Source organism: Rhinatrema bivittatum, chromosome 2 (assembly GCF_901001135.1).
Source record: "Rhinatrema bivittatum chromosome 2, aRhiBiv1.1, whole genome shotgun sequence".
NCBI lineage: Eukaryota > Metazoa > Chordata > Amphibia > Gymnophiona > Rhinatrematidae > Rhinatrema > Rhinatrema bivittatum.
This window is the reverse complement of record NC_042616.1, coordinates 153602809-153625948: the sequence shown is the minus strand read 5'-3', so window position 1 is coordinate 153625948 and position 23140 is coordinate 153602809. Positions and strand designations below refer to the sequence as shown.

The window sequence follows — 23140 nt, the reverse complement described above, 5'->3', positions numbered from 1 at the left end:
GTGGGCATTGCAGTAGTGTCACTTGCGTTGATGCAATGCCACGTGCAATGAAATTTTGCCGTGTGCGTTATTTAGCTGTTCATTCCTTCTGGCAGCACATTATCCTAAATATGCCCCATTTTTATAATATTTATAGCAAAATGATGAATCTAGCTCTATAATACAAATAATTGAAATATTCATTAATTTTCCTGGAGACAAAATCAATGTGACCAAGACAGAATATTTGGAGACAATCAATATAATGAACAAATCAAATATGATCAAAAGATTTCCCTTTAAATGGTCTCAAAGTCTATAAAATACTTGGGGATCCATAGTTTGATAATTTGGAAAGGCTCTACTCATTGAATTTTGACACTTTGCTGAAGAAAATTAGGATCTTGTGGTATGGACTCCTTATTCCATCTTCTGGCTAGGTAGAATTGCTATCAATAAAATTAATATCCTGCTCAGAATACTGTTCCTATCAGAAGTGTTACCTATTAAAATACAAAACTCTTTTCATCTCTGAACTCATTAGTATCAAATGTGTTTGGGCCAAAGGTCTACAGTATCCTTAAGTATGATATCCTCTCCAAAAGAATTGGGGAGGGGGGCACTGGGTCTTCTGAATTTTCAGCTTCATCCGAGAGTGATATATATGAAAAGTATTATTGCTTGGTATAAAGAAGCAGGGGGAAAGTACTAGATAAAATTGGAGAAGAATTGGGCCATTGAGGGGGGCTTGTATTTATCACCCTGGGTATCCACAAAGGCCCTTATGAGTAGATGGAGTCACCATCCTCTTATAGTACCCATATTAGACTCTTGGAAAAGATGATATATAACAAAAAGGTATTGTCAATACCTGCTCAAGTCACCATTATGGAATAATCCTGATTTCCCAGAGCCCTTCACTAGAAGGAATTTCATTAACTAGCAAAGGCTGGAGCATTTTACTGTGATTCATATGCTTGAAGGTGGAGAAATGTTGTCTGTTCACCAACTTAGGGGGTGAGTGGAGAAGTCAGAATCCCAGTTTCCACAGAGGAATGGACTGCTGACCAGGCCCTCAATAAAGAAAGCATGTAGTTTGGGACCTTACAAATTTCAAACAGTTAGCCTTAGACTCTAATCAGGGTAAAGATCTGCTAGCATGAATTCCAATGGACCCCTTAAAAGTGTAAAAGCACACTGGGAAAAAAAATGTCATGGTTCTAAAAATCTCTAGTAAATGCTGACAAAAAATCTTTCATAGAATAAGCAAGGTGAACCCTTTGTGTTACCACACAAGAGAATGTCTATAAGCTATTGTATCACTGGTGCTATATACCAGATAAATTATAGGATGAGGCCTCCTGTGTAATGATAGATATTAACAAGGTAATTATACAGAGGGAAATGCCTTTTTAGCTAAACTCTCTGATATCACATAACTATATCACATCACAGAGAGACCACATACATGTAAATTATAATTCATCATTTATTAGAAATCACAAGGTGTTTACCTATCTAGACATTTAAAATCTAAACTCACACATTCATCCATCAATCACACACCAACCATATAAAAACATGTGTTACACAAATAATATTCAATAATCCAAGATTACAATCGATTACCTGCATACATTTTACATCAATATAACAATGTCAGGTGTGTAGAACTATTACTGCATTGAAGTTATTCATATTATTTTTGTTGTCAATTTTGTTGTGATTTCTAATAAATGATGAATTATAATTTACATGTATGTGGTCTCTCTGTGATGTGATATGGTTTAATGATAGATATTGACAGGAATGCAGTGGTAAAGAAACCTTCTTTCATACTTGATGGACATGTCTTAAGATACAGACATATTGGTCAGAGGTCCTTTCGTGGCTTTATTGCTTTGTTAGTGTCAGATTAGTCTTGTATTCCCTTATTATCCTTTAGGCTTGCCGGCTGGGGCACTCCTTCCGGCAACACAGAAGGGAATTAGCTTATTTAATCTAGCTGGTCACTGGAGGTCAGTTTCTTGTCCTACTTTTGCTTCACTGTGTCTCCTCTGGCAAGTTAGGTATGTCTATCAAAATGTAACTAAGATATGCAAACTTTTTCATGTTAAAATTGGTTCCTTGTTTGCCATCATAATAGAACCAAATTGATGATCTGTCATGGGTAATGTGTGTGTGTGTGTGTGTGCGTGTGTGTGTGTATGTATATGTACATTTCTTTTTGAAATGAACATCGGTATATAAAAATCATAAATAAATAAATATGTGTATATATATAATATGCTGTTGGGTATGCAATGATTGGACTCTGGCTAAATAAAGTATCAAATATAGATATTCTCATGACCGTAACTGCTGATCATTGTAGTTTTATGTATTTATTTATATTTAATTTGAGAATTACTTGTAAATGTTTTAAATGTATTTCATATCAATTTCATTGCCAGATATACTTGTTACACCAGGTAAGTGAAGCCCCGTGAATGGCTTCACTTACCTGTCGTCACCATCACTAACATCTTGCTCCTACACCCGACGCCACCAGAAGCTGCGGTCTGCAGACAGCCCCGATGCTACTGTGCTGCTGCTCCCATGTGGCTCTGTTGCCGCTGATGCCTATCTTCTTCACGGCTCGAATGCCGCTGACAATCCTGCTAATGCACCCGATATCCTAGGCGCATGCACGCGCCTCTCTTGGATTTAAAGGATTCATGGCGGAAAAAGCTCCACAGCCTACCTTAATAACATCATCTCCCTGGGAGTACTTAAGGTTGGCCCCTGTCTTGGCAATAGGTCTTCTCCTTCTGGAGCAGTAATTTGCCATGTTCCTGAGTTTGTTCCTGCCTTCCATGTATCTCACTTTCCTCCTTTCCCTTCGGACTGATATTGGCTTGACACCGTTCTGGACATAACCTTGTGCTTCTCGCCACCTGCCTTGACCTTTGCATGGACTTGGACCTTGAGCTTCGCTGCCTGCCCCTGACCTCAGCCTGTGTACCTGCTTTGCTTTCTTCTCTGAACTCCTGGCTGTTCCTTTACTGACCGTTCGGAGTGCTGCCCGCAACGTTCAGACTTCCTGGACTTCCACCTCCACAGAGGCTCCACCTAAGACCAACTGGCCCCGACACACGAGGGTTCGACATGAGGGGAACATGGGCTGGTATTGGTGAAGCTCCAGCTGGGCTGCTTCTTCCACTAGCTTCGCCTAACAATGGTGGGGTCCTGTGGGGCTCCTCCCCACTGGTACATCAACTCCCCCTCGGTCCAAGGGTCCACCAGCACAACAATACTCTACTTCGTTTAAGATTCTTAGTTATATTTTAGTTAAGCTTTATGCGAGAATTTTGGATTGTTACTACAGTGTATGTTTAATAAAGTTGTTTTCAAATTGAAGAAAGGCATCGCCTACAGCTTGTTTCTTGACTCTTAAGATCTGATCTCTTCATTAAAATATTGTATAAATTTATAGCACTGCTCTACTGAAAGGGTTTCTCCTTCCTCACAATTTAAAAGTCCTCTGACAGGACTTTTTCATTTACCTTTCTGCACACCATTTCGTATTCTTGTCTTTATACAATTCTAAAAAGACCAGGGTGCTTGCTTAGCAGTTGGAATTGGCACCAACTCAACAGTGCCATAAAATCTATTATTGCCTTCCTTAGTTCCTGATTTCAAACTTCCTGATTGTCTACTAATTTATTCTCTAGTATGAAGGCAAGATCTTTTAATTTTTCTAATAACATACCAGTATTTGGTCATAGGGCATCTTTGATTCCAAACCTAAATTTTAATATTCACGACGAGCAATAGTTTGTAACTTTGTCTTTATCTTTTTGTTGTTGCAGCTTCTTGGAGCATGTGTATCAAACTGTGGCAAAATATTCCATTTAGAAGTTTGTTCTAGAGACTTTGCTAGTGAAGTAAGCAATGTATTAAATAAGGTAAGATTTTGAAGAGCTCTTTTGCAGGCTAAAAACATTTGTGCCTGTCCTGAGTATGCTTGATCCATTCTACCTTTTTTAAGACAATATGCCATCAAAGGTTTTTATAATTATTTGGAAGAATTGTTTTGTGTGAATTGTTCAGCACAATCATAGTTTCTGTCATTCTGTGTATAACTTTTTGGATTTATGTACTCAAATTTCTGCTTTGTTTTGTTTTTTCAAATTCAATTATTTATTGATTTAAATGCATGTTATAAAGAACATTGTTTTCAATAAAATAAAGTGGCAAAACAAAATAGAAAAAAAAATTAAATTAAAACTAGTCAGAGGAAGAGTAAACATCATACAAATCATCCTTCTTCAAAGCCTCCAAATCAGAGGAAATCCCATAGAAAAAAGGAGAAGAAGACATTTATTTTAATCATAAATAACTAGAGAGAGGAAAAAAATCTGAAGGAGAGGATATTAAAACATATACAATGAGTTAACATCACATTTGGCAAATTTCCATTTCACTGTCTTCAGTCATTGGCTAACACCACAATCCTGTGAAGAAACCTTAGCATCAAGAAAAGTCCTAAACTGCTTAGGTCTAAATACAATACAGATTTGCTTTTGCAGAAACTCCATTATTCTGCATCGACATACAAAAAATTGGGAGAAATCCATGACTTTTAAGCCAAACACATAATATGCCTAACTCTAAAAAGCACAGTCTTATTTCACAGTTCTTATCTGACTCAAATACAGAAGACTAATTGAACTCCCTCTTCTTCTGAGAGTTCTCATGAAATGCAGTCTGTTCCAAGCTATCCGGAGCTACTTGGCCTGGATCACATGTGTCTATAGCTGAAGAGGCTTCAATATGCCTCTTAGATGGAAGATAGAAAGCCTGATTCAAAAGAAGCAGAGAGCCCTCAGGAATATTACATTATCTGTTAAATATATTTTGAAAGTTTCACTGGACTAATCATAGGACCTTGAGGAAAATTAGGAAATCTGAGGTAAATATGCAAAAGCCATTTAGATGGATAATTCTCAATCCATCTAAATGGCAAGTTTTGCCCTTTTTGGCTGCTTATCTGGCTATATTTTAGCCAGATAAAGATTTTGGCTAGATAACTCTCCTCAAAGATATCCAAAAAAGTAGCACAGTAACTTTGTGGGCCAGTGGCCCAATTACAACTCTCTTCCCCAATATGTGTACATTGGCCCCATTTCCAAATGGAGACACTAAGGTCAGTGATGGCATCAGTAAGGCAAGCAGAATACTTGGCTTTCCTGAACTTAGCAGAAGCATACATTCACATATACCTATATGAGCCACCCACCAAAGCCGCCTAAGGTTTTGTGTCTTAGGCAGCATTTCCAGTTCCAGGCGTGCTGTCTTTTGGCATAGTTACTGTGCCCAGAACTTATTACCAAGGTCATGGTGGTAGTGGCTGCAGCTCTGCACAAATGAAGGATTATGGTACACCTCTTTCTGGATGATTGGCTCATAAGTCCAAGAGAACTGCAGGTGCCCAGAAGATGTGGCCATCTCTTACAGGAGCTAGGATGGGTAATAAACTTTGGAAATAGCAGACCTTACAGTTCCTAGGATCCCGTTTAAATACACAGAGGGGAGAGTTGTGCTGTCCACAAAATAGTGGCCAAGCTGATACAGGGGGTTTGGCCGTTTTAGGACAAGATGTGCCCAGAGTATGGGACTAGCTCTAGATGCTTGGCCTTTTGGCAACAGCACTAGACCTGGGCTCATGGGCCAGAGCCCAGATGAGACCTTACAGCGATCCCTGCTATTACTCTGGTCTCCTGCTGGTTAAGATTATCAGCATAGACTACAGCTTTCTCTAGTGGATCCAGCTAGCCATCCTGTTGAAAGGAGTAGCACTAGGACCCCACATCTGGATTATGGTCACCACGGATGCCAGTCTGGGAGGTTGGGGGCACACTACCAAGGTCATGTAGTCCAGGGACAATGGACAGAGAAGGAGAGGCAGTAATCAATAAACAGTCTAGAGACTAGAGCCATCAGACTAGTGTTTCAGTATTTTCAGTATTTTCTTCCACTACTGAAAGGGAGAGCAGTCAGAGTGATGTCAGACAATGCCATGGCAGTGGCATATGTAAACAACCAAACCTTAACACAGAAGGCAGCCCAGTTGTGCAAGTGGGCAGAGGACAATTTGCTCCTTCTGTCCGCGGCGCACATAGTAGGGAGGGACAGTCATTAGGTCAACTTCCTCAGCAGGAACAGGCTAGACTCGGGAGTGTGGGAGCTGAGCCCAGAAGCCTTCCAAACGGTAGTGATTCACTGGGGATTCTTGGGCACAGACCTAATGGCAATAAAGTGCAATGCCAAAAGTTGGCCTATTAAGTCGAAGAGTAGAGCCAGGTTCCAAGGGTGTAGACACACTCCTATGCCCATGGCTGCAAGTAAGTCCATGTTATGCTTTCCCTCCATGGCCTTTGCTAAGCAGGACAATAAATAGAGTAGAGAAGCATCTATTGATGGTAATTCTAGTAACTACAGATTGGCCAAGGAGGCCCTGGTATGCAGACCTAATGAGACTGCTGATAAAAGCTCCACTACAGTTCCCAAAAGAAAAGGGCCTTCTCCAGTAGGGACCATTCTTAATGAGGGATCCAGTTCCATTCTTGCTTACTGCTTGGCCCTTGAAAGGGCATGCCTGCATAAGCGACTACTCTGCAGGTATAATATTAACTATGTTGGAAGCTCAGAAGCTATCAACATCTTTGGCATACCTCAGGTTCTGGTGGTTGTTTCAGGAATCCTGTAACAAGCAGGAAACTTCCCTATGGAAGTCAGGGATACCACATGTTAGAATTCTTTCAGGCAGGCCTAGAGAAAGGACTGCCCCTTAGCTTCCTAAGATTTCACATAGCAACAATCACATGCTACAGGGGCCGAGAACAGGGTACCCAGGTGGCAGTGAAGGGGGTGAAATGGATGTGCCCGCCATTCAGGACAATATTCTCACAATGGAACCTTAACCTGGTCCTAATAGCATTGGTCGTGCCACCTTTTGAGCCTGCAAAACAGACCTCTATAAAAGATCTTTTGCTGAAGACTGCCTTTCTTGGCAATGTGCATCTCAGAATTACAAGCCCTAGCATACAGGGACCCACTTGACCATTTCCCAAGATGCGGTAACCTTTCGACCAGCTACTGCCATAAGAAGATTATTGGGCAGACTGGATGGTCTTTCTGCCGTCATTACTATGTTAGTACCATCCTATCTACCAAAGGTAATATCGGCCTTTCATATTAATGAATTTGTCTCTCTGCTAGCCTTCAGTAATGAAGAAGGCAAGGAGAAGAATGAATCCCTATGTCAGCTAGACATATGCCACATACTTTTAAGGTACCTAAAAGAAACAAACGCCTTTAGATAGACAAGTTTATCCTTAAAGTGATTCCTGGAAAGAAGCAGCATCTAAAGCCACCATAGCCAGGTGGATAAGGGAAACAATTACATCAGCATATAAGCTCTCTGTCTGGCAGGAGCCTGCAAGCCCATTCAACAAGGGGACAAGCAGCATCATTGGCTGAAGCATCCACGATATCCCTGGAGGATATCTGCAGGGCTGCCACTTGGTCATCCCTGCACACCTTCACGAAGCACTACAGGTTATACCTGCAGGCCAAGGTGGACTCTGCCTTTGGAGCGGATGTTTTGAGGACAGCCTTGTCTTCTCTTTGCCCTAACGAGGTGAAGCTTTTGTAACTCACACACATATTGACTAGTCTAGCAGGAAGATAAGGCTAAATTATGTTTACCTGGTCATTTATTTTCCTTTAGTCCTCATTTACCAGTTCAGATTCTGCCCTTGAAGACAAGGGTGCTCAGGATCAGGGAGCCTAATAGCATTGTCTTCATTCTCTCAGCACTGGATTGATCAGTCCAAATCATCAAGCACTGGAGTTAGTGGGTTTATGATCTATCTTGCTAACTTCCACTTGGTGTTCATAATGACTTTGCTAGACGTAACTTGGATCAAGATATATATTTTTTATTCCAGATTCTGCAATATCATGACCTACTTACGGACGATACTTCAGAATCAACAGGCAGAATTCTATGTTTAGGATGTTGGACTTGAAGGCAGCAATGCTACAAGTTACTCTCATTTAAGCAAATAAGATTATCAGGGGCAAAAGTGTATAAAGGTCCATATTAAGCGCCATTTGGCTTAGTTTGCACTTAGCTGGATCAATGGCAGGATTTGAAGATCCCCCTGTGCTGACTGGCCTCGATAGCTGGATAACTGTTGATCTGGCAAAAAGTTATCCAGCTAGTTCGAGGGGCAGGGTGGGTCTGTTCTTGGGGGAGCTGGCTTAGCTAAGTTAGCCAGAAAAACATCGATATTCATTACCTGATTAACCGTCCTAAAGTTAGCTGGATAAACTTATCCAGCTAACTTTGACATAGGTTTATTCAATGGTGTGAGTACACTGGTGAATATCATAACAAAGTCAGCCGGATAAGTTTATTCGGCTAGCTTTGCTATCTGGCCAGCGTTTGATTAAAAATTATGAGGTCCATATTCTAAGTGCAAATACATAATAGTTTAAAACTTCTGAAGCATAAATTAGAGGCACAATTCATAAGACCTTATGCTTGGAATAGACTGCCTGAGTTGGTGTGTCATGCTTCCTCCTTCACCTTGTTTAAATCCCATCTAAAAAACCTACCTTTTTGAGGCTGCTTTTAAATATTAAGCATGATTGTCCATTTTAAACCTTATTAACTAATTTTAAACTTTGTCTTACTATATGAAATTCCTCAAGTCTCTTGACCTGTATGTTTGTCTTGATTCGATTGTAAGCTGTATTGAGCAGGGACTGTCTTTGTGTAGTTTGTACAGTGCTGGGTATGTCAAGTAACGCTATAGAAATGTTAAATAGTAGTAGTTATCCCTCTCTATTAAATACTAATATGCATGGTTAAAGATAATGGTTTAAAGACCATTTAGACCTCACAAAACATATCAAAGAGCAAAGCTCAGCTTTGAAATACATACAAAAGCTTTAAAAAAACTACTCAGCACTTTGCATTCTAGAGGTAATTTTCAGAGGAGTTGCATGTGTAAAGACGTAGCAATTTTTAAAAGCCTACTTGCGTGTGTAAAATTGGGTTTTACATGTGTAAATCCTCTTTGTAGTTGATATACATAGTTAACATCTTGGCAACCTCCGTGTACATAGATAAACCTCCACTGTTTCTTGTCTATAATCATCTTTATATATGACGTTTCATTTTGTCTTTGTATGCTTTTCAAAGCTGAGGTTTCTGAAATGTTTTGTGATGGCTAAGTGCACTTTAAATTATGTATTGTGAAAACAAGTATTCTATGTATTTAGAGTTCTCATCAAATATCTTTAATTTATTGTTTAGAATCTTTATTTGACTTAATTTTTAATCAAAGCACAAATACTTAAGGCTGTCCTTTTCAAAAGAATTTACACACTTAAAACTGACTTTTATGTAAGTAAATGCACTTTACCCATGTAAGTGGGCAATAGATTTTATGCACTCGGTGGCGTATATACATGTATATGTGATAGTGCTTAGCTTTACCATGGTATTTTATAACATGCATGTATCAAGAACATATTATAAAATATGCATGTTTACCCTACAAGATACACATACATGAAGACCAAAGCACGAAGACATGCAATGCATTGAAGCCATGTATTTCTTAGCGTCCAGTCAGATAAATCCAGAACAAGCGGGTTATGCATTCCTAACAGCAGATGAAGATGGAGCAAACTGATGTCACAGTATATACACCCCTGCAGTTACATCAACCTGCCAGTTTTCTTCGTCTCCAGCAGATGGATGTGTATCTCCCCACTGGGGATTGCTTCACTTTAAAGGAGAATTAAGGAAAAAATTTGCCCCCCCCCCCCCCACCCCCTGCGGTGATACCAAATGATCCCTTCCCCAGTTGAGAATTCCTGAGGTGATTTCTGTTGTCCCTTAAATGTGTGCCTTGGTCCGGTAGCTGGTTTTGCTGGCGTGGACGTAGCTGCATGAGCAGCTGAAAGGTAGCGGGTGCAGGAAGCTGAGCGTGGCGGTGACAGCACATGCCCTCTCCCCCACAGCCGGAGACCATCTCTGTGCTCAGCCAGGTAAGGCTGAGCTCCGGTAAGAAAAAAAAAAATAGATACAGAGACTTAGCAGGAGGTTTTCTGTTGTACAGGGTTTCTTCCTTGCCTGGTCTCCGTGCTCGGTGCGCTGGTCCTACTTTCACTCCGCTGCGTGGGAGGTCGAGGGATGTGGACAGCCTGGTGGGTTGAGCAGCCTCCTTAGTCTAGATCCCACTCCAAGGCTTTTAGCTGCGTGCCTTGTGGTAGGCCGCAACAGCTTTTCACATGCTTTAAGGCTGCCCTATGCAGGATTGTCGGCCCAGCATGTGCATCTCGCTGTGCACCCAGTTTTTGGGTGAACAGTAGGGCCTTGCAGTCTGTGCGCCCAAGTTAAACGATGTATAATGGCCGCACGCTTACCTGTGCGCACAAGTGGTACTGTGCGCTTAATTTTTCGCCCCCTAGGGAAACACCTAGGTGCTCAACTAGGCACCTAAAATTATGCATCCAACACTTAGGGGCACACACCTATCTTAAAAAAACAAAAACAAAAAAAATCCACAAAAAAACCAATACTAGCTAAACACATGCCTCCGGCTGCTGCTCAGTGCATTGCCAGCCATCATGGTGCTTGTGCCTAAGAGTCTTTCTCTTTGCACTGCTTGTTATATATGGGCGTCTCAGCTAGGAGTGCCTGCTGATTTGTGCCAGTGCTGTTTGGAGGCTCAGGGTGAATTGTCTTCCTCTGATTTCACTAAGCCTGGATCTTCCCAGCCGGATGTGGTCTGGGTAAAGACGATTCAGGTGCGGTACCTGAATTTGGAACTCCCCTGGTTCCACAGCGGGGGAAGGTAGCTCGGTGAGTACACCTCGGGTACCTCCCATTCTGGATGCTTCTACTTTTTCATAGGTAGAATTTTTCCAGGGGTTGCAATCCTTTCTTCAGGTGCAGTCCTCAGCCCTGTCCCATGCTCCTAGAGCAAAGGTGCAGGGGAAAACATTGCCTGGATTTTTTGTTGGATGCCGGAGTACTTCTGGGGCTGCAGCAGGTCCTCTGGATGGGAGATCCAGACAGCACGGATGATGACACCGATTCTGCCTCTCTTGGGGATGGAGAAATTCCCCCTGGATTAGAACCATATAGAATATGTTGCGGTTCTTTTATAGAGATAAACTGCCAGCTCTGATTTCCCAGAACTTGAAAATGCTTGGAGTTCCTGGGGCAGATTCAGTGTTTGAGACAAAGAGAAATCCCATTTTGGTTTCCTTGCGTAGAACCTGTTTTTTCCCCATGATGGAGGCCATTCAAGAATGAATTGATCTTGAGTGGGGCACCCCAGAGGCTAATTTCAAAGGGTTCAGATTTTGGGAGGACTGTGCCCTCTGGATCCAGTGGTAAGAGAGTGCTTATGTTTTCCCAAGGTGGATGCACTTGTGTGTGCACACTCGAAGCGGACTACTATTCTCATGGAAGGAGGAGCAGCCTTGATGGATGCTCATGATAAAAAGATTGAGACTATCCTTAAGCAAGCATTTAAAGCAGTGGCAATTACCTTGCAGATTGCTTCTTGTTTCTTGGTGGCTCACTCTTGTTTGCTTCTCTCCCAGAAGGTTGATGACTGTGGGGTAAACTCCAGGACAGTTATGGAACCAGCTACTACTTTCTTAGCGAATACGGGCTGTGATTTGGTCTCCACTTGAGTCAGAAGGGTGGCTTCGATAGTGGTGGCCAGGTGTCAGTTATGGTTGAGAAATTGATCTGCTGATGCGACTTCCAAGGCTAACCTCACCAAATTGCCCCTTAATGGCTTGCTTTTATTTGGTAGGGAGTTGGAGAAACTCATTTGCTGGAGCGCTCCTTTCACATGAGAGGTCGTGCTATAGGATCCAAGTGTTTTCGGCCCTGTAGAGGAACGACCTTTCAGAGGAGTCAACCCTTCGGTAGGTTTCAGTCATTTCATCCCTGACCACCTAGAAGAGGTGCAGGTTCGAGCAGTGGAACCTCCCAAGGCTCCCAATGAAGGTTTGCCAACCCACCCCCCAGGAGCAAGAGATATTGGGGACGACTCTCTCTTATAAGAAGTGGGTTGAAATACGAGAAAGATATGCGCTGGGATTTTGCAGTGTTCCTCTGGTTGTGTTCATGGTGTCTCCCTGCCACCTTACCACAGATAAAGCAGGCAGTGGAAACTACATTGGTAAGACTCATCAGTGCCGACGTCTCAAGAAGATACGGGGCAATTTTCCATTATTTCATTGTGCCAAAGAAGGTAGGCTCTTTTTATTCCATCCTAGACCTCAAAGGAGTCAACTGTCATCTGCGAGTGAAGCGTTTTTGCACGAAGACATTGCGCTTAGTGATAAATGGACATTCAGTCGGGGGAATTTCATACCTGTCTGGATCTGTTCAAAACGTATCTCCACATTCCCATCCAACTAGAACATAATTTTCTGTGGTTCGCAGTTCTGGGATGCCACTTTCAGTTTCGTGCGCTGCCCTTTGGTCTGGCCACTGCTCCCAGAACCCGTTCCAAGGTAATGGTGGTAGTTGCGGCAGAGTTGAGAGGATGAAATCCTAGTACATCCGTATTTGGTCGACTAGCTGGTTTGCGCCAAGTCACTGGAAGAGAGCCGCCTGGTGATTCGTAAGGTGATTTCCCTGTTGCAGGAGCACAGCTAGTTGATAAACCTAGCCAAGAGCAGTCTTCAGCCTACTCAGCCACTGGATTCTGTTCGACATTCTGTTCTCCACTTCCTTGGCCTATGTGCAGATTTGGAGGGTGTTTGAGGCCTGGTGTGAGGATCGAGGTACTCTTCCTTGTTCAGTCAAGAATACTACTCATTTGGAATTTTTGTAGATGGCTTGAATAAAGGCTTGGCCCTTCATTCATTCTTTAAGGTACAAGTAACTACTCTCACCTGTTTCAGGGGTCCGGTCAGTGGTGGATCCTTGTTGGCTCTTCTGATGTGGCCCGTTTTTTGAAAGGAGTGGAACATCTTCGTTGTCCTTTGTGTTTCCAGTGCCCCTATGGAGTCTCAATTTGGTTTGTATTTTTTTTGGTAGGCCCTGTATTTCAACTGCTGTGTAGCCTTTCCTTGCGGTTGCTGACCTTGAAAATAGTGTTCCTTGTGGTAAATTGTTCTGTGCGTTGGGTTTCTGAGCTGCAGGCCTTGTCTTGCTAGGAGCAGTTTCTCTTTTTACCAAAAGTGGTCTCGGCGTTTCACCTGAACCAGCCCATCTCCCTGCCATCTCTGGGCAGAGAGAGAGATGTAGAAGTCTCATCTGTTGTGGCCCTTGGATGTCAACAGGCATATTGTCAGGTATCTGGAGGTCTCTGGGCTTTTGCATAGGTCAGAACGCCTGTTTGTTCTCCATGGCGGTACTAGACGGGGGAGTCATTCTTGCAGACTACAATAGCTCGCTGGATTAAGGGAGGTAGTCTTGGTTGTATACATGGATGCTGGAAAGCTGTAACCTAGTCGGGTTTGGGCCCATTCCACTCGAGCTCAGGCAGTGTCATGGGCAGAAGTTGGATTGTTGTCTCCCATCAACATTTACCAAGCTGCGACATGGTGCTCCTTATACACCTTTCCGGGTATTATCGTCTGGATGTACAAGCCTGGGAGGACGCAGCCTTTGCATGTTCAGTTTTGACTGAGCCGCGGGCAGCCCCCCTCCCTATTTGCGAATAGTTTGGGTATATCCCACTTGTTCTGGATTCATCTGACTGGATGCTAAGAAATGAGAAATTACTACTTACCTGATAATTTTGTTTTCTTTAGGACAGTCAGATGAATCCAGCTTCCCTCCTTTGGCTGCCATATGATTGCATAATGATCCTCCTGTGTGCCTTCGTGTTACACTGCTTACTGGTAAGTGTTACTGCAGTCCCTGGACTAGTGTTCTTATATTCTTGTCTGAGCTCAATGTTGCCTGTTGGCTGAGTGTTGCAATGGTTATCTGGTTTTAATCAAGTTTTTGCTAGTCTGTCCATAGATGCTTTTGAAGAGAATACTGGCAGGCTGATATAACTGCAAGGGTGTATACTGTGACATCACTTTGTTCCATCTCCATCTTCTGGAAGGAATGCATAACCCACTTGTTCTGAATTCATTGGACTGTACTAAAGAAAAGGAAATTCAGGTAAGTAGTAATTTCTCATTTTAATGTATTGAACATACGTACTTTACCCACCTATTTTACAAATATACATGAATATATTTTACATGTGAAAGTAAACTAGGACTTACTGCGCAAGTCTGGATTTGCATGTGTAACTTGGCGAATTTTAAAACATGTGTGTGTCAAGGAAATTAACCAGTTTACCAAGTAGTCCACCAGTTTGGCCAGTTCTCCAAGTAAGCAAGACTTTCCTGGTTCTACAGTCTGAACATACCTAGGTTCATCCAGGCCTTCCACTCAGACAGTACTACACAACAAACATGTTTAAGATCACTTAAGCTAGATAATTGCCTAGCATGTACATAGTTGGATTCAGGACCAGTGGGTTAGGCACCTCTACCAGCAGATGGAGACGGAGCAAACTGCCGTCATAGTATATACACTCCTGCAGTAACAGCCTGCCAGTATTCTCAGTCTCCAGCAGATGGACGTGTATTTCCCTACTGGAGATTGGTTCAGATTTAGAGGAGAAATAATTGGAGATTTGAGTTGCCCCGCTCTCTTGCGGTGCTACCTAATGGTCCCTCCCCAAACAGAGTGGAGGGATTATTGTTGGATGTTTACACCGAGGTATCCAGATTTCAGGCTATTTAAAGCATAAAATATTGTTTTCAGGTCGTGGATGAACTTGTAGGTCAATCTGAGCTGTAGTAGTCTTGTTCTACATTGACCTTGTGCTTGCTCTTCCAAATTCCAGATCACAAAATTCATCTTACAATAGATGCATTAAGGCTGGATTAGGGAACTGTCACAGATGTGGGCTCTTTGTCTGTGGTGTAGTTTGCACAGCCTAGCAGGTGAAACTGCTAGGCTCACCCTGACAGCAGGTGGACTCGCTCTTACTAGCAATGGATCAGAAGTTTCCTATACCAGCCTTGTTCCCTGCAGGTTGAGCCCTTGGGTTCCAGGCACCAGCAGAACTTAGGTCCTGTAAGGAACAGTGAGATGTAGTCAACTCTCTGGCATCGGCCAGGGCAGGCAGGGAGCAAATTATATCTGGGTCTAGGCCAAGGTCAGGGCAGGTAGCAGACAGGCAAGTCGAGGTCCAAGCTGAAGTCAGGGCATGTGGCAGTCCAGGAGAGAAGTCAGAGTCTCTAGCAAAGGTCAGAACCAGGAGTCAGGCCAAGACAGACAAAACCAAGACAAGGCACAGGGGATCAAGACACAAGCAGGACAGACAGGGCAAGGTAACAACGAGGCAAGGCAATGAGGAAATGCAAACTGGAGGAAACATGCATTGCAAGGCTGCAGAATGACCTGTTGCTGAGGCAAAGATCCAGGGTTCCAGCTGAGCTTAAATGGCCCATAGGGCTTGACATCATCAGGAAGTGCCAAGATTCCCTCCGCAGAGCCTATATGAGGTGAACCAGGACGTGTGGGCGTGTCCAGGGAGGGTAGTGGCAAGGGAGCCACGAAGCAGCATCTCTGCATTCTGGGTGAATGCGGCCAGTTGCGGGACCAACCGTTGCCAAACAGACTATTTCTATTTGGCTAGCAGATTGCATGTACTTCAGTTATGCCCAGGCAAGGGTGAATCTGGTAGGCCATGTTAAGGCTTATTCTGTCCAAGGATTAACATTGTTGGTGGCAAGAGATCTACAAGGCTGAGATGTGGTGTTCTCTCCATTTATTCACACCTCATTGTCTAGATAATGACTGCAACAATAGGTTTGGCCAATCTGTCCTTCAGAATCTGAGGTATAGAATCCAACTCTTTCCCATCTAGGGCCTGTTGTTTTTGTTCCAGGCTTCCCCTCTTTGGTTAAGAATAACTTGGGGATCCTGTCCTGAATGAAATCTGAAAGCCAGCTAAGTCATTTCCCCTGCACGAAGCTCTGAAACTCATGTTTTTGTCCAAATGGGAATCTTTTGGAGGTAGGGGTCTCAAAGGGTTCAAAACTATGAAAAAGTGGCATCCTCTCCCGACTTAGGACAGAGATCTTTTGTGTCAGGTGCCTTGTTTTGATGTCTCTGAAACTGGTTGTCTCCACCTCAGTGTTGGCTGTCCAACCTCGATTTATGGGGGTTACATGGCTAGAGCCTTGGTGCGTTGGCTGCAGCAGCTTTCTCAGAATCTGAAAGCAGCCAGGTTAGAATCCAGAGCTGCCTTTGTGGCAGATGTGATGTTTGATCTAATCAGGGTCAGTGACTGTGGTTGTTTCTGCTAGAAGATTGCTGTGACTACATAACTGGGCGACAGATACAGCTTAAGGTGCATCTCAGCAAGCCACCCTATAAAGGGAAATTGTTTGGTTAGCCTCTTGAGAAGTTTGTGAAGGATCTAGAGTCTAAGCAGAAATTCCCTGAAGATAGATCTCTTTTAGCTTCTCAGTCTAACAGAGGTGTTAGTTGCTTTTGAGAGGACAAAAGGTACCTACCAGGGAAACAGTCTTCAGCTCTGACAAATAGGTTTTGGAGCAAGAATTAACCCTTTCAGGGGGTGAGGGCCAGGAGTGATGTGATGACATTGAAACTTCTGGAACTTCCCAGTTGTCCCAATAAGATTCAGTGGGTGCACTCCAAAGTGGTTTCGATAGGCAACAATTATTCTCTGGAATTCTCTATACCCCTCTCTGACACCTTTGAGTTGGACTCCAAAGGGGAAGTAGTAAGGACCACTCTGAAAAAAACTCCAGTGGCTGGAGGTGGTGGTAGTGGTGCCAGTACTGCTTGAAGATTATAGGTTAGATAAGTATTTCATTTGCTTTGTGGTCCCAAAAGAGAATGGATTGTTCTGGCCCATCTTTTATTTCAAGGGAGTCAAGCATCTGCAGGTCCCTTTTATTTGGCCATTGTGGCAGTCAGGCAAGGGGAGAATCTCTCATCCCTAGACCTCTGAGACTTACTTTCACATTCCTGTCAGAGTGGATCACCAAAGATTTGCATCCTAGGAAAACATTTTTAATTTTGAATTCTACCTTTTGGATGCACCAAGGATTTTCTCCAAGATAAGGTGATATTCGCAGTTTTCTTGCACAGAAAAGGAGTTTTAGTTGATCTGTTGAAAGTATTCTAAAAAATAAAATTACTGAACATATACATAGACATAGTGTAATGGGACAAAATCAACATTGATTTAGCCAAGGGAAGTCTTGACTCACCAATTTACCTAATTTTTTTGAAGGTATGAATGAACATGCGAATAAAGGTGAACCATTTTATATAGTGTATCTGGATTTTGAGAAAGCATTTGACAAAATACCTCATGAGTCTCTTGAGGAAATTAGTCATGGGATGGGAGGCAATGTTCTATTGTGGACTGAGAACTGGTTAAGATAGAAAACAGAGAGTAGGGCTCGGTGGAGGAAAGTGAATGGTGGTGCCCCAGAGATCTGAACTAGGACCACTGCTTTTTAACATTCATAAATGACCTAGATATGGGAACAACGAGTGAGGTGATCAAATTTTCTGAAGATACAAAATTATTCAAAGAAGTTAAATCACAGGAGGGTTTGTGAGAAACCCTCAAGAGGACCTTGCAAGACTGGGAAACTGGGCATCCAAATGACAGATGACATTTAATGTGGAATTGTGAGTGGAGGAGTAGCCTAGTGGTTAGAGCAGTGGCCTTATAACCAAGGGAAACCAGGGTTCAAATCCCCCTGTCACTCTTTGTGACCTTGGGCAAGTCACTTGTACCTCCGTTGCCTCGGTTATAAAATTAGATTATAAGTCCTGTGGGGGACAGGAAAATACCTATAGTACCTGAATGTAATCTGCTTTGATGTACACTTTGAAGTGCCGAAAAGCGGAATATAAAAAAAAAAATGTGCAAAGTGATGAATGTAGGGAGGAAGAACCTAAATTTCCTAGCAGATGGACTCAGGACCAATGGGTATAGTGTGCTCCTGATAGCAGTTGGAGATGGAGTCAGATTTCAATCTGACGTCAGCACCAGTATATATACCCATGCAGGAAGCTCTGCTCTTCAGTATTTTCAGTTTCCATAGCAGTTCAGGACTCTATACACGCTTGCACAGTGTTAGATATTCAAACCAAAGAAGAGAGAAAATTCCAAACAAAGAAGAAAACTTAACTCTCCAAACGAGCCCCGCTCTCCTGCGGTGATACCTAAGGGTCCCTCCCCCAGTTGAGAATTCCTGAGGTGATTTCCAAGATCCCTCAGAGGTAGGCCTCTGTCTGGTAGCTGGTTCCCGGCGTGGACTTAGCCCCTGACAATGGGAGCGGCTGAGAGGCAGCGGGTGCAAGACTGAGTGCGGCGGTGAAGATACTTTTCCCTCTCCCTCCCCTCGCAGCCGGAAACCGCCCGGAACGAAACCGGGAAATGCTGAGACAAGGTAAGGTAGAAAACTTTTTCTAAGTCTCTGGTCTCCGAGGCTCGGATAGCCGCATAGATCGCCAGCCGGCGTCTCTATCATCGGGTTGATCAGCCCAGGCTGGGCTAGACCCCAATCAGATATGAGGGCCCTCCCACGTAGAGACCCTCAAATGGCGCCGGTGACCCGCGTGGTCACCGGCGCCATTTCCCCTTGATCGCCGCTCTGTCCTTCTATCTGAACTGTGCGCAGAGAGACAAGCTGGGCGCACAAATTACTTGTGCACACAGTGGCGCGCGCATGAGAGGGCCGGGTGCATGGCTACCCGCTTAACTGTGCCGGGCGCACAAGTTAAGACTGTGCGCATAGCGGCACGCACATCTTAGTGAGCGCGCATCTCAGCTTACACGCACATCGTCGGCACACCCGGAGCGCATAACTAAGCCTCTCGGCGCGCACATTAAACGCACAGACTGGGGTTTCAACAACCTATGCGCACAAACCATGGCACCAGCAGCCAAGAAAACCAAGGCGCAAGCCCTCTGCCCAGCCTGCCACATAAGAGCGGCACAGCACGAGGAGGCCACAGCCCTGTGTCTACAGTGTGAGGAGGCTCTGGGAGAACCAGGACAATGCCCTCCCCCAGCCAGTACAGGAATCCGGACCTACCGATAGTACACCGGACCTCTCTATCCCCAGCGCGACCCTCCCTCAAACGGGGTCCTCGGGGAATGCAGCGGCTTTCAACCTGGACCCAGGATCCTTTCAATCTGGACCCAGGATCTTCTTTAAGGGTCTACACACCTTCATCCACATGCAACCTCCAACAGAGGACCCTAGCCTCCCAGGGCCCTCTAGGCCTCACAGAGACGTTAACCCCCCGCCCCCCCCCCGGCCAAAAGCCTCACCATAGGGGACATGGACACCTCGGACGAAGAGGAAGACTCCCTGGAGGAAAGGGAAATCCCTCCAGGACCAAACCTTACCGAACCATGAGGCGTTTCTTCTCCAAGGACGAGCTACCAGACCCCGTGTCTCTCAGCTTGAAGGAGCTCGCCATCCCAGGCACAAGTGCCACAGGGGAACCGAAGACAAACCCTCTCCTAGAAGAGCTCAGTCAGGCCTCCCACCACTTCCCATTGCTGCAAGCTGTACAACAGCTGATCGACCTAGAATGGGATGCCCCGGAGGCCAGTTTCAAAGGCGGACGGGCCCTAGAAGCCCTCTATCGACTGGAACCCTCAGCCAAAGATCTCCTGGTGTTTGCTAAGGTGGACGCCATGGTTTGCACGGTCACAAAGCGCACTACCATCCCAGTCGAGGGAGGAGCGGCACTCAAGGATGCCCAGGATAGACGTCTGGAATCCATCCTTAGTCATTCGACGTATTAGCTATGTCACTACAGATTGCTGCCTGCTGTGCCGTGGTGACACGCACCTGCTTATCCATGACCAGGAACGCTGCCATGCCCGTCGAAGCACTAGAACAAGCGGTATTTTTCCTCACGGATGTGACCTCTGACCTGGTACACACCTCAGCATCTCATCCATAGTGGCAGCCAGAAGGCAACTCTGGCTCCGAAGTTGGTCAGCCGATGCAACTTCCAAGACGAAACTCACAAGAATGCCCTTTAAAGGAGCCTTCCTGTTCGGAAGCGAACCAGGGAAGTTAGCCGACAAATGGGGTGAATCCCCAGTACCTCGGCTACCGGAGGACAAGAACAAAAGCCAACGCCCCTCTCCCCGATTACCTAAGGGCAGAGGATCACAGTGTTTCAGACCCTACAAGAGTACATATCAAGTACCTCGCCCCACAGGCAGGGGCCAGTCCTTTCGGAACAAACACAACAAGAGGGGAGCCGGCTCTGGCACAGGCCCCAGCCGCACCCCACAATGAGAAAGAAGCCAAAGGGGGCAGGCTTGCCCTATTCTACCAAAGATGGGTCGAGATAACAACAGACAAGTGGGTCCTAACATCCCTCTGGACAAGTTCGTGAAATCTTCTTGCCACGCACCCTCCAAGAGGACGGGAGTGGAAAACCACACTGGCCAAATTGCTCGCCCTAAAGGCCATAACGCCGATGCCCACACATCAACAAAATACTGGGCACTATTCCATCTATTTTATCGTCCCAAGAAAGAGGGACCGTTCCGGCCCATACTGGTGTCCTCAAGTCGGTCAACCGCTACCTGAGGGTACCACACTTCCGCATGGAAACCGTGCGCTCGGTCATAAAGGCGATACAGCCGGGAGAATTGCTTACATTGCTGGACCTGTCAGAAGCATACCTGCACATCCTGGTCCATCATGAGCACCAGCACTTCCTGCGCTTTGCGATCCTGGACCACCACTACCAGTTCCGGGCGCTATCCTTTGGGCTCGCCACAGCCCCTCAGACGTTTACCAAAATTATGGTGGTAGTAGCGGTGAGACTGAGGAAAGAGGGAATCCTCTTACACCCATATTTGGACGATTGGCTGATCAGGGCAAAATCTCCAGAGAAAAGTCATAAGGCGACCACCAGAGTCAAGGCTGTACTGGAGAACCTCGGGTGGGTTGACAAGCAAGAGCTGTCTACAGCCCTCCCAATCTCTAGAATAACTGGGAGTCTGGTTCGACACCAGACAAGACAAGGTCATTCTTCCTCCTACAAGGAGAAGAAAACTGACAAACCAATTGTGAAACCTGCTAACAAGTCTTCGCCCCAAAGTATGGGATTACCTCCAAATCCTCGGCCTCATGACATCAATCCTGGAAGTAGTCCCAATGGCAAGAGCTCACATGCGACTGCTACAGCGCTTCCTACTGTCACGGTGGAACCCAATGTCCCAGGACTACTCCATTTGCCTCCAGCTCGCGGAGGAGGTGCAGAACCAGCTCCAATGGGTGGCTACAAGAAGACCATCTGAGCAAGGGAGTAAGACTATCTCCACCGACCTGTATCTTACTCACCACGGATGCGAGTCTACAAGGGTGGGGAGCCCACTGCCAGGAACTGACGGCCCAGGGGCAATGGGACAAAGAAGAGTCAGGATGGAACATCAACCAATTGGAAGCCCGGGCGGTCAGACTAGCCAGCATACGGTTCAGTCACAGACTCTGAAGCAAATCTGTCAGTCATGTCAGACAACGCCATGACAGTTGCCTACATCAACCGCCAGGGAGGAACCAGAAGCCAACAAGTGTCCCTGGAAATAGATCCTCTAATGGTGTGGGCGGAAGCAAACCTACAAGGAATATCAGCTGCTCACATCGCAGAGAAATGCTAGACCCAGGGGAATGGATGCTGTCGACCACAGCCTTTCCAGTTGGTAGTAAACCGCTGGGGAACCCCAGCCATGGATCTCCTGGCAACTCGGTCCAACGCCCAAGTTTCCAACTTCTTCAGTCGCAGACGAGAACCACAATCCCAAGGGATCGATGCCCTTGTCCAGACATGGCTACAGGAAGACCTGCTATACGCCTCCCCCCCCCCCCCCCCCACCGTGGCCACTACTGGGCAGGATCATCCGCAAGATAGACCACCACAGGGGGCTAGTACTTCTAGTGGCCCCGGACTGGCCAAGAAGGCCGTGGTACACAGACATGTGAAGACTTGTGATGGGGAGCCCTCTCCCTTTACCTCCAGACAGGTATCTGCTCCAGCAAGGCCTGATTCTCCACAAAGTCCCAACTCTATTCTCTCTTATGGTCTGGCCATTGAGAGGACACACCTGAAGAAGAGCGAATACTTGAGGGTGGTGATTGACACCCTGCTCCGAGCACACAAGTTCTCCACATCGCTAACCTACATACGAATATAGAGAATATTCGAAGCCTGGTGCAAAGACCGTGACATCCTTCCGCGGACAGTCAAAATTCCCACAATCCTGGAATTTCTGCAGGATGACTTACAGAAGGGGTTGTCCCTCAACTCCATCAGCTCCGTGTTGGCCTGATTCTGAGCCAAAGTGGAAGGCATCAGCTTAGCATCACATCCGGACGTCTCCCGCTTCCTGAGAGGGGTCAAGCAGATCCAACCACCCCTAAAGTGGCCGCTACCCCTATGGAGCCTCAATCTGGTACTAGACTTCCTAGCGGGAGCCTCCTTCAGACCTATCCGCGGTCTGTCCCTACGACTCCTAACTTTGAAGACTGCATTCCTAGTGGCAATATGTTCAGCCTGCCATGTTTCCGAACTTCAAGCACTATCCTGCTGAGAACCGTTCCTCAGGTTCACACTGGGATCCATACAGCTAAACATGGTCCCCTGCTTCTTCCCAAAAGTAGTTTTTTACTTCCATCTAAACCAAACCATCTCGTTGCCATCTCCAGACAAGCATAAGGACTCGGAAGAGTCTTGCAGTCTTCGCCACCTTAACGTTGGCAGACTCCTAGTCAGATACCTAGAAAGGTCGGAATCTGTACGAAAGACGGACCACCTGTTCGACCTTCACAGCGGGAAGAAACAAGGGGAAGCAGCCTCGCAAGCAACTATAGCCCGCTGGATCAAAGAAGTAATCAAGATGGCCTACGTAGAGGCAGGCAAGCCTCTGCCTCTACACGTCAAGGCCCATTCTACTAGAGCCCAGGCAGTGTCCTGGACGGAACCCAGGATGCTGTCAGGCGGCGACATGGTCCTCCATTCACACCT

General features: G+C 45.3%; 1 protein-coding gene across 3 annotated transcripts in view; it reads left to right on the top strand.

Annotated features, from left to right (window-relative positions):
* STAM (signal transducing adaptor molecule) overlaps positions 1 to 23140 on the top strand; it is a 214711-nt gene that overhangs the window by 52363 nt on the left and 139208 nt on the right. For all 3 annotated transcript variants that reach the window (XM_029588752.1, XM_029588751.1, XM_029588753.1), the window contains one exon: positions 3831 to 3926. In XM_029588752.1, coding sequence (XP_029444612.1) covers positions 3831 to 3926 — 96 coding nt within the window. The remainder of the gene's footprint in view (positions 1 to 3830; positions 3927 to 23140) is intronic.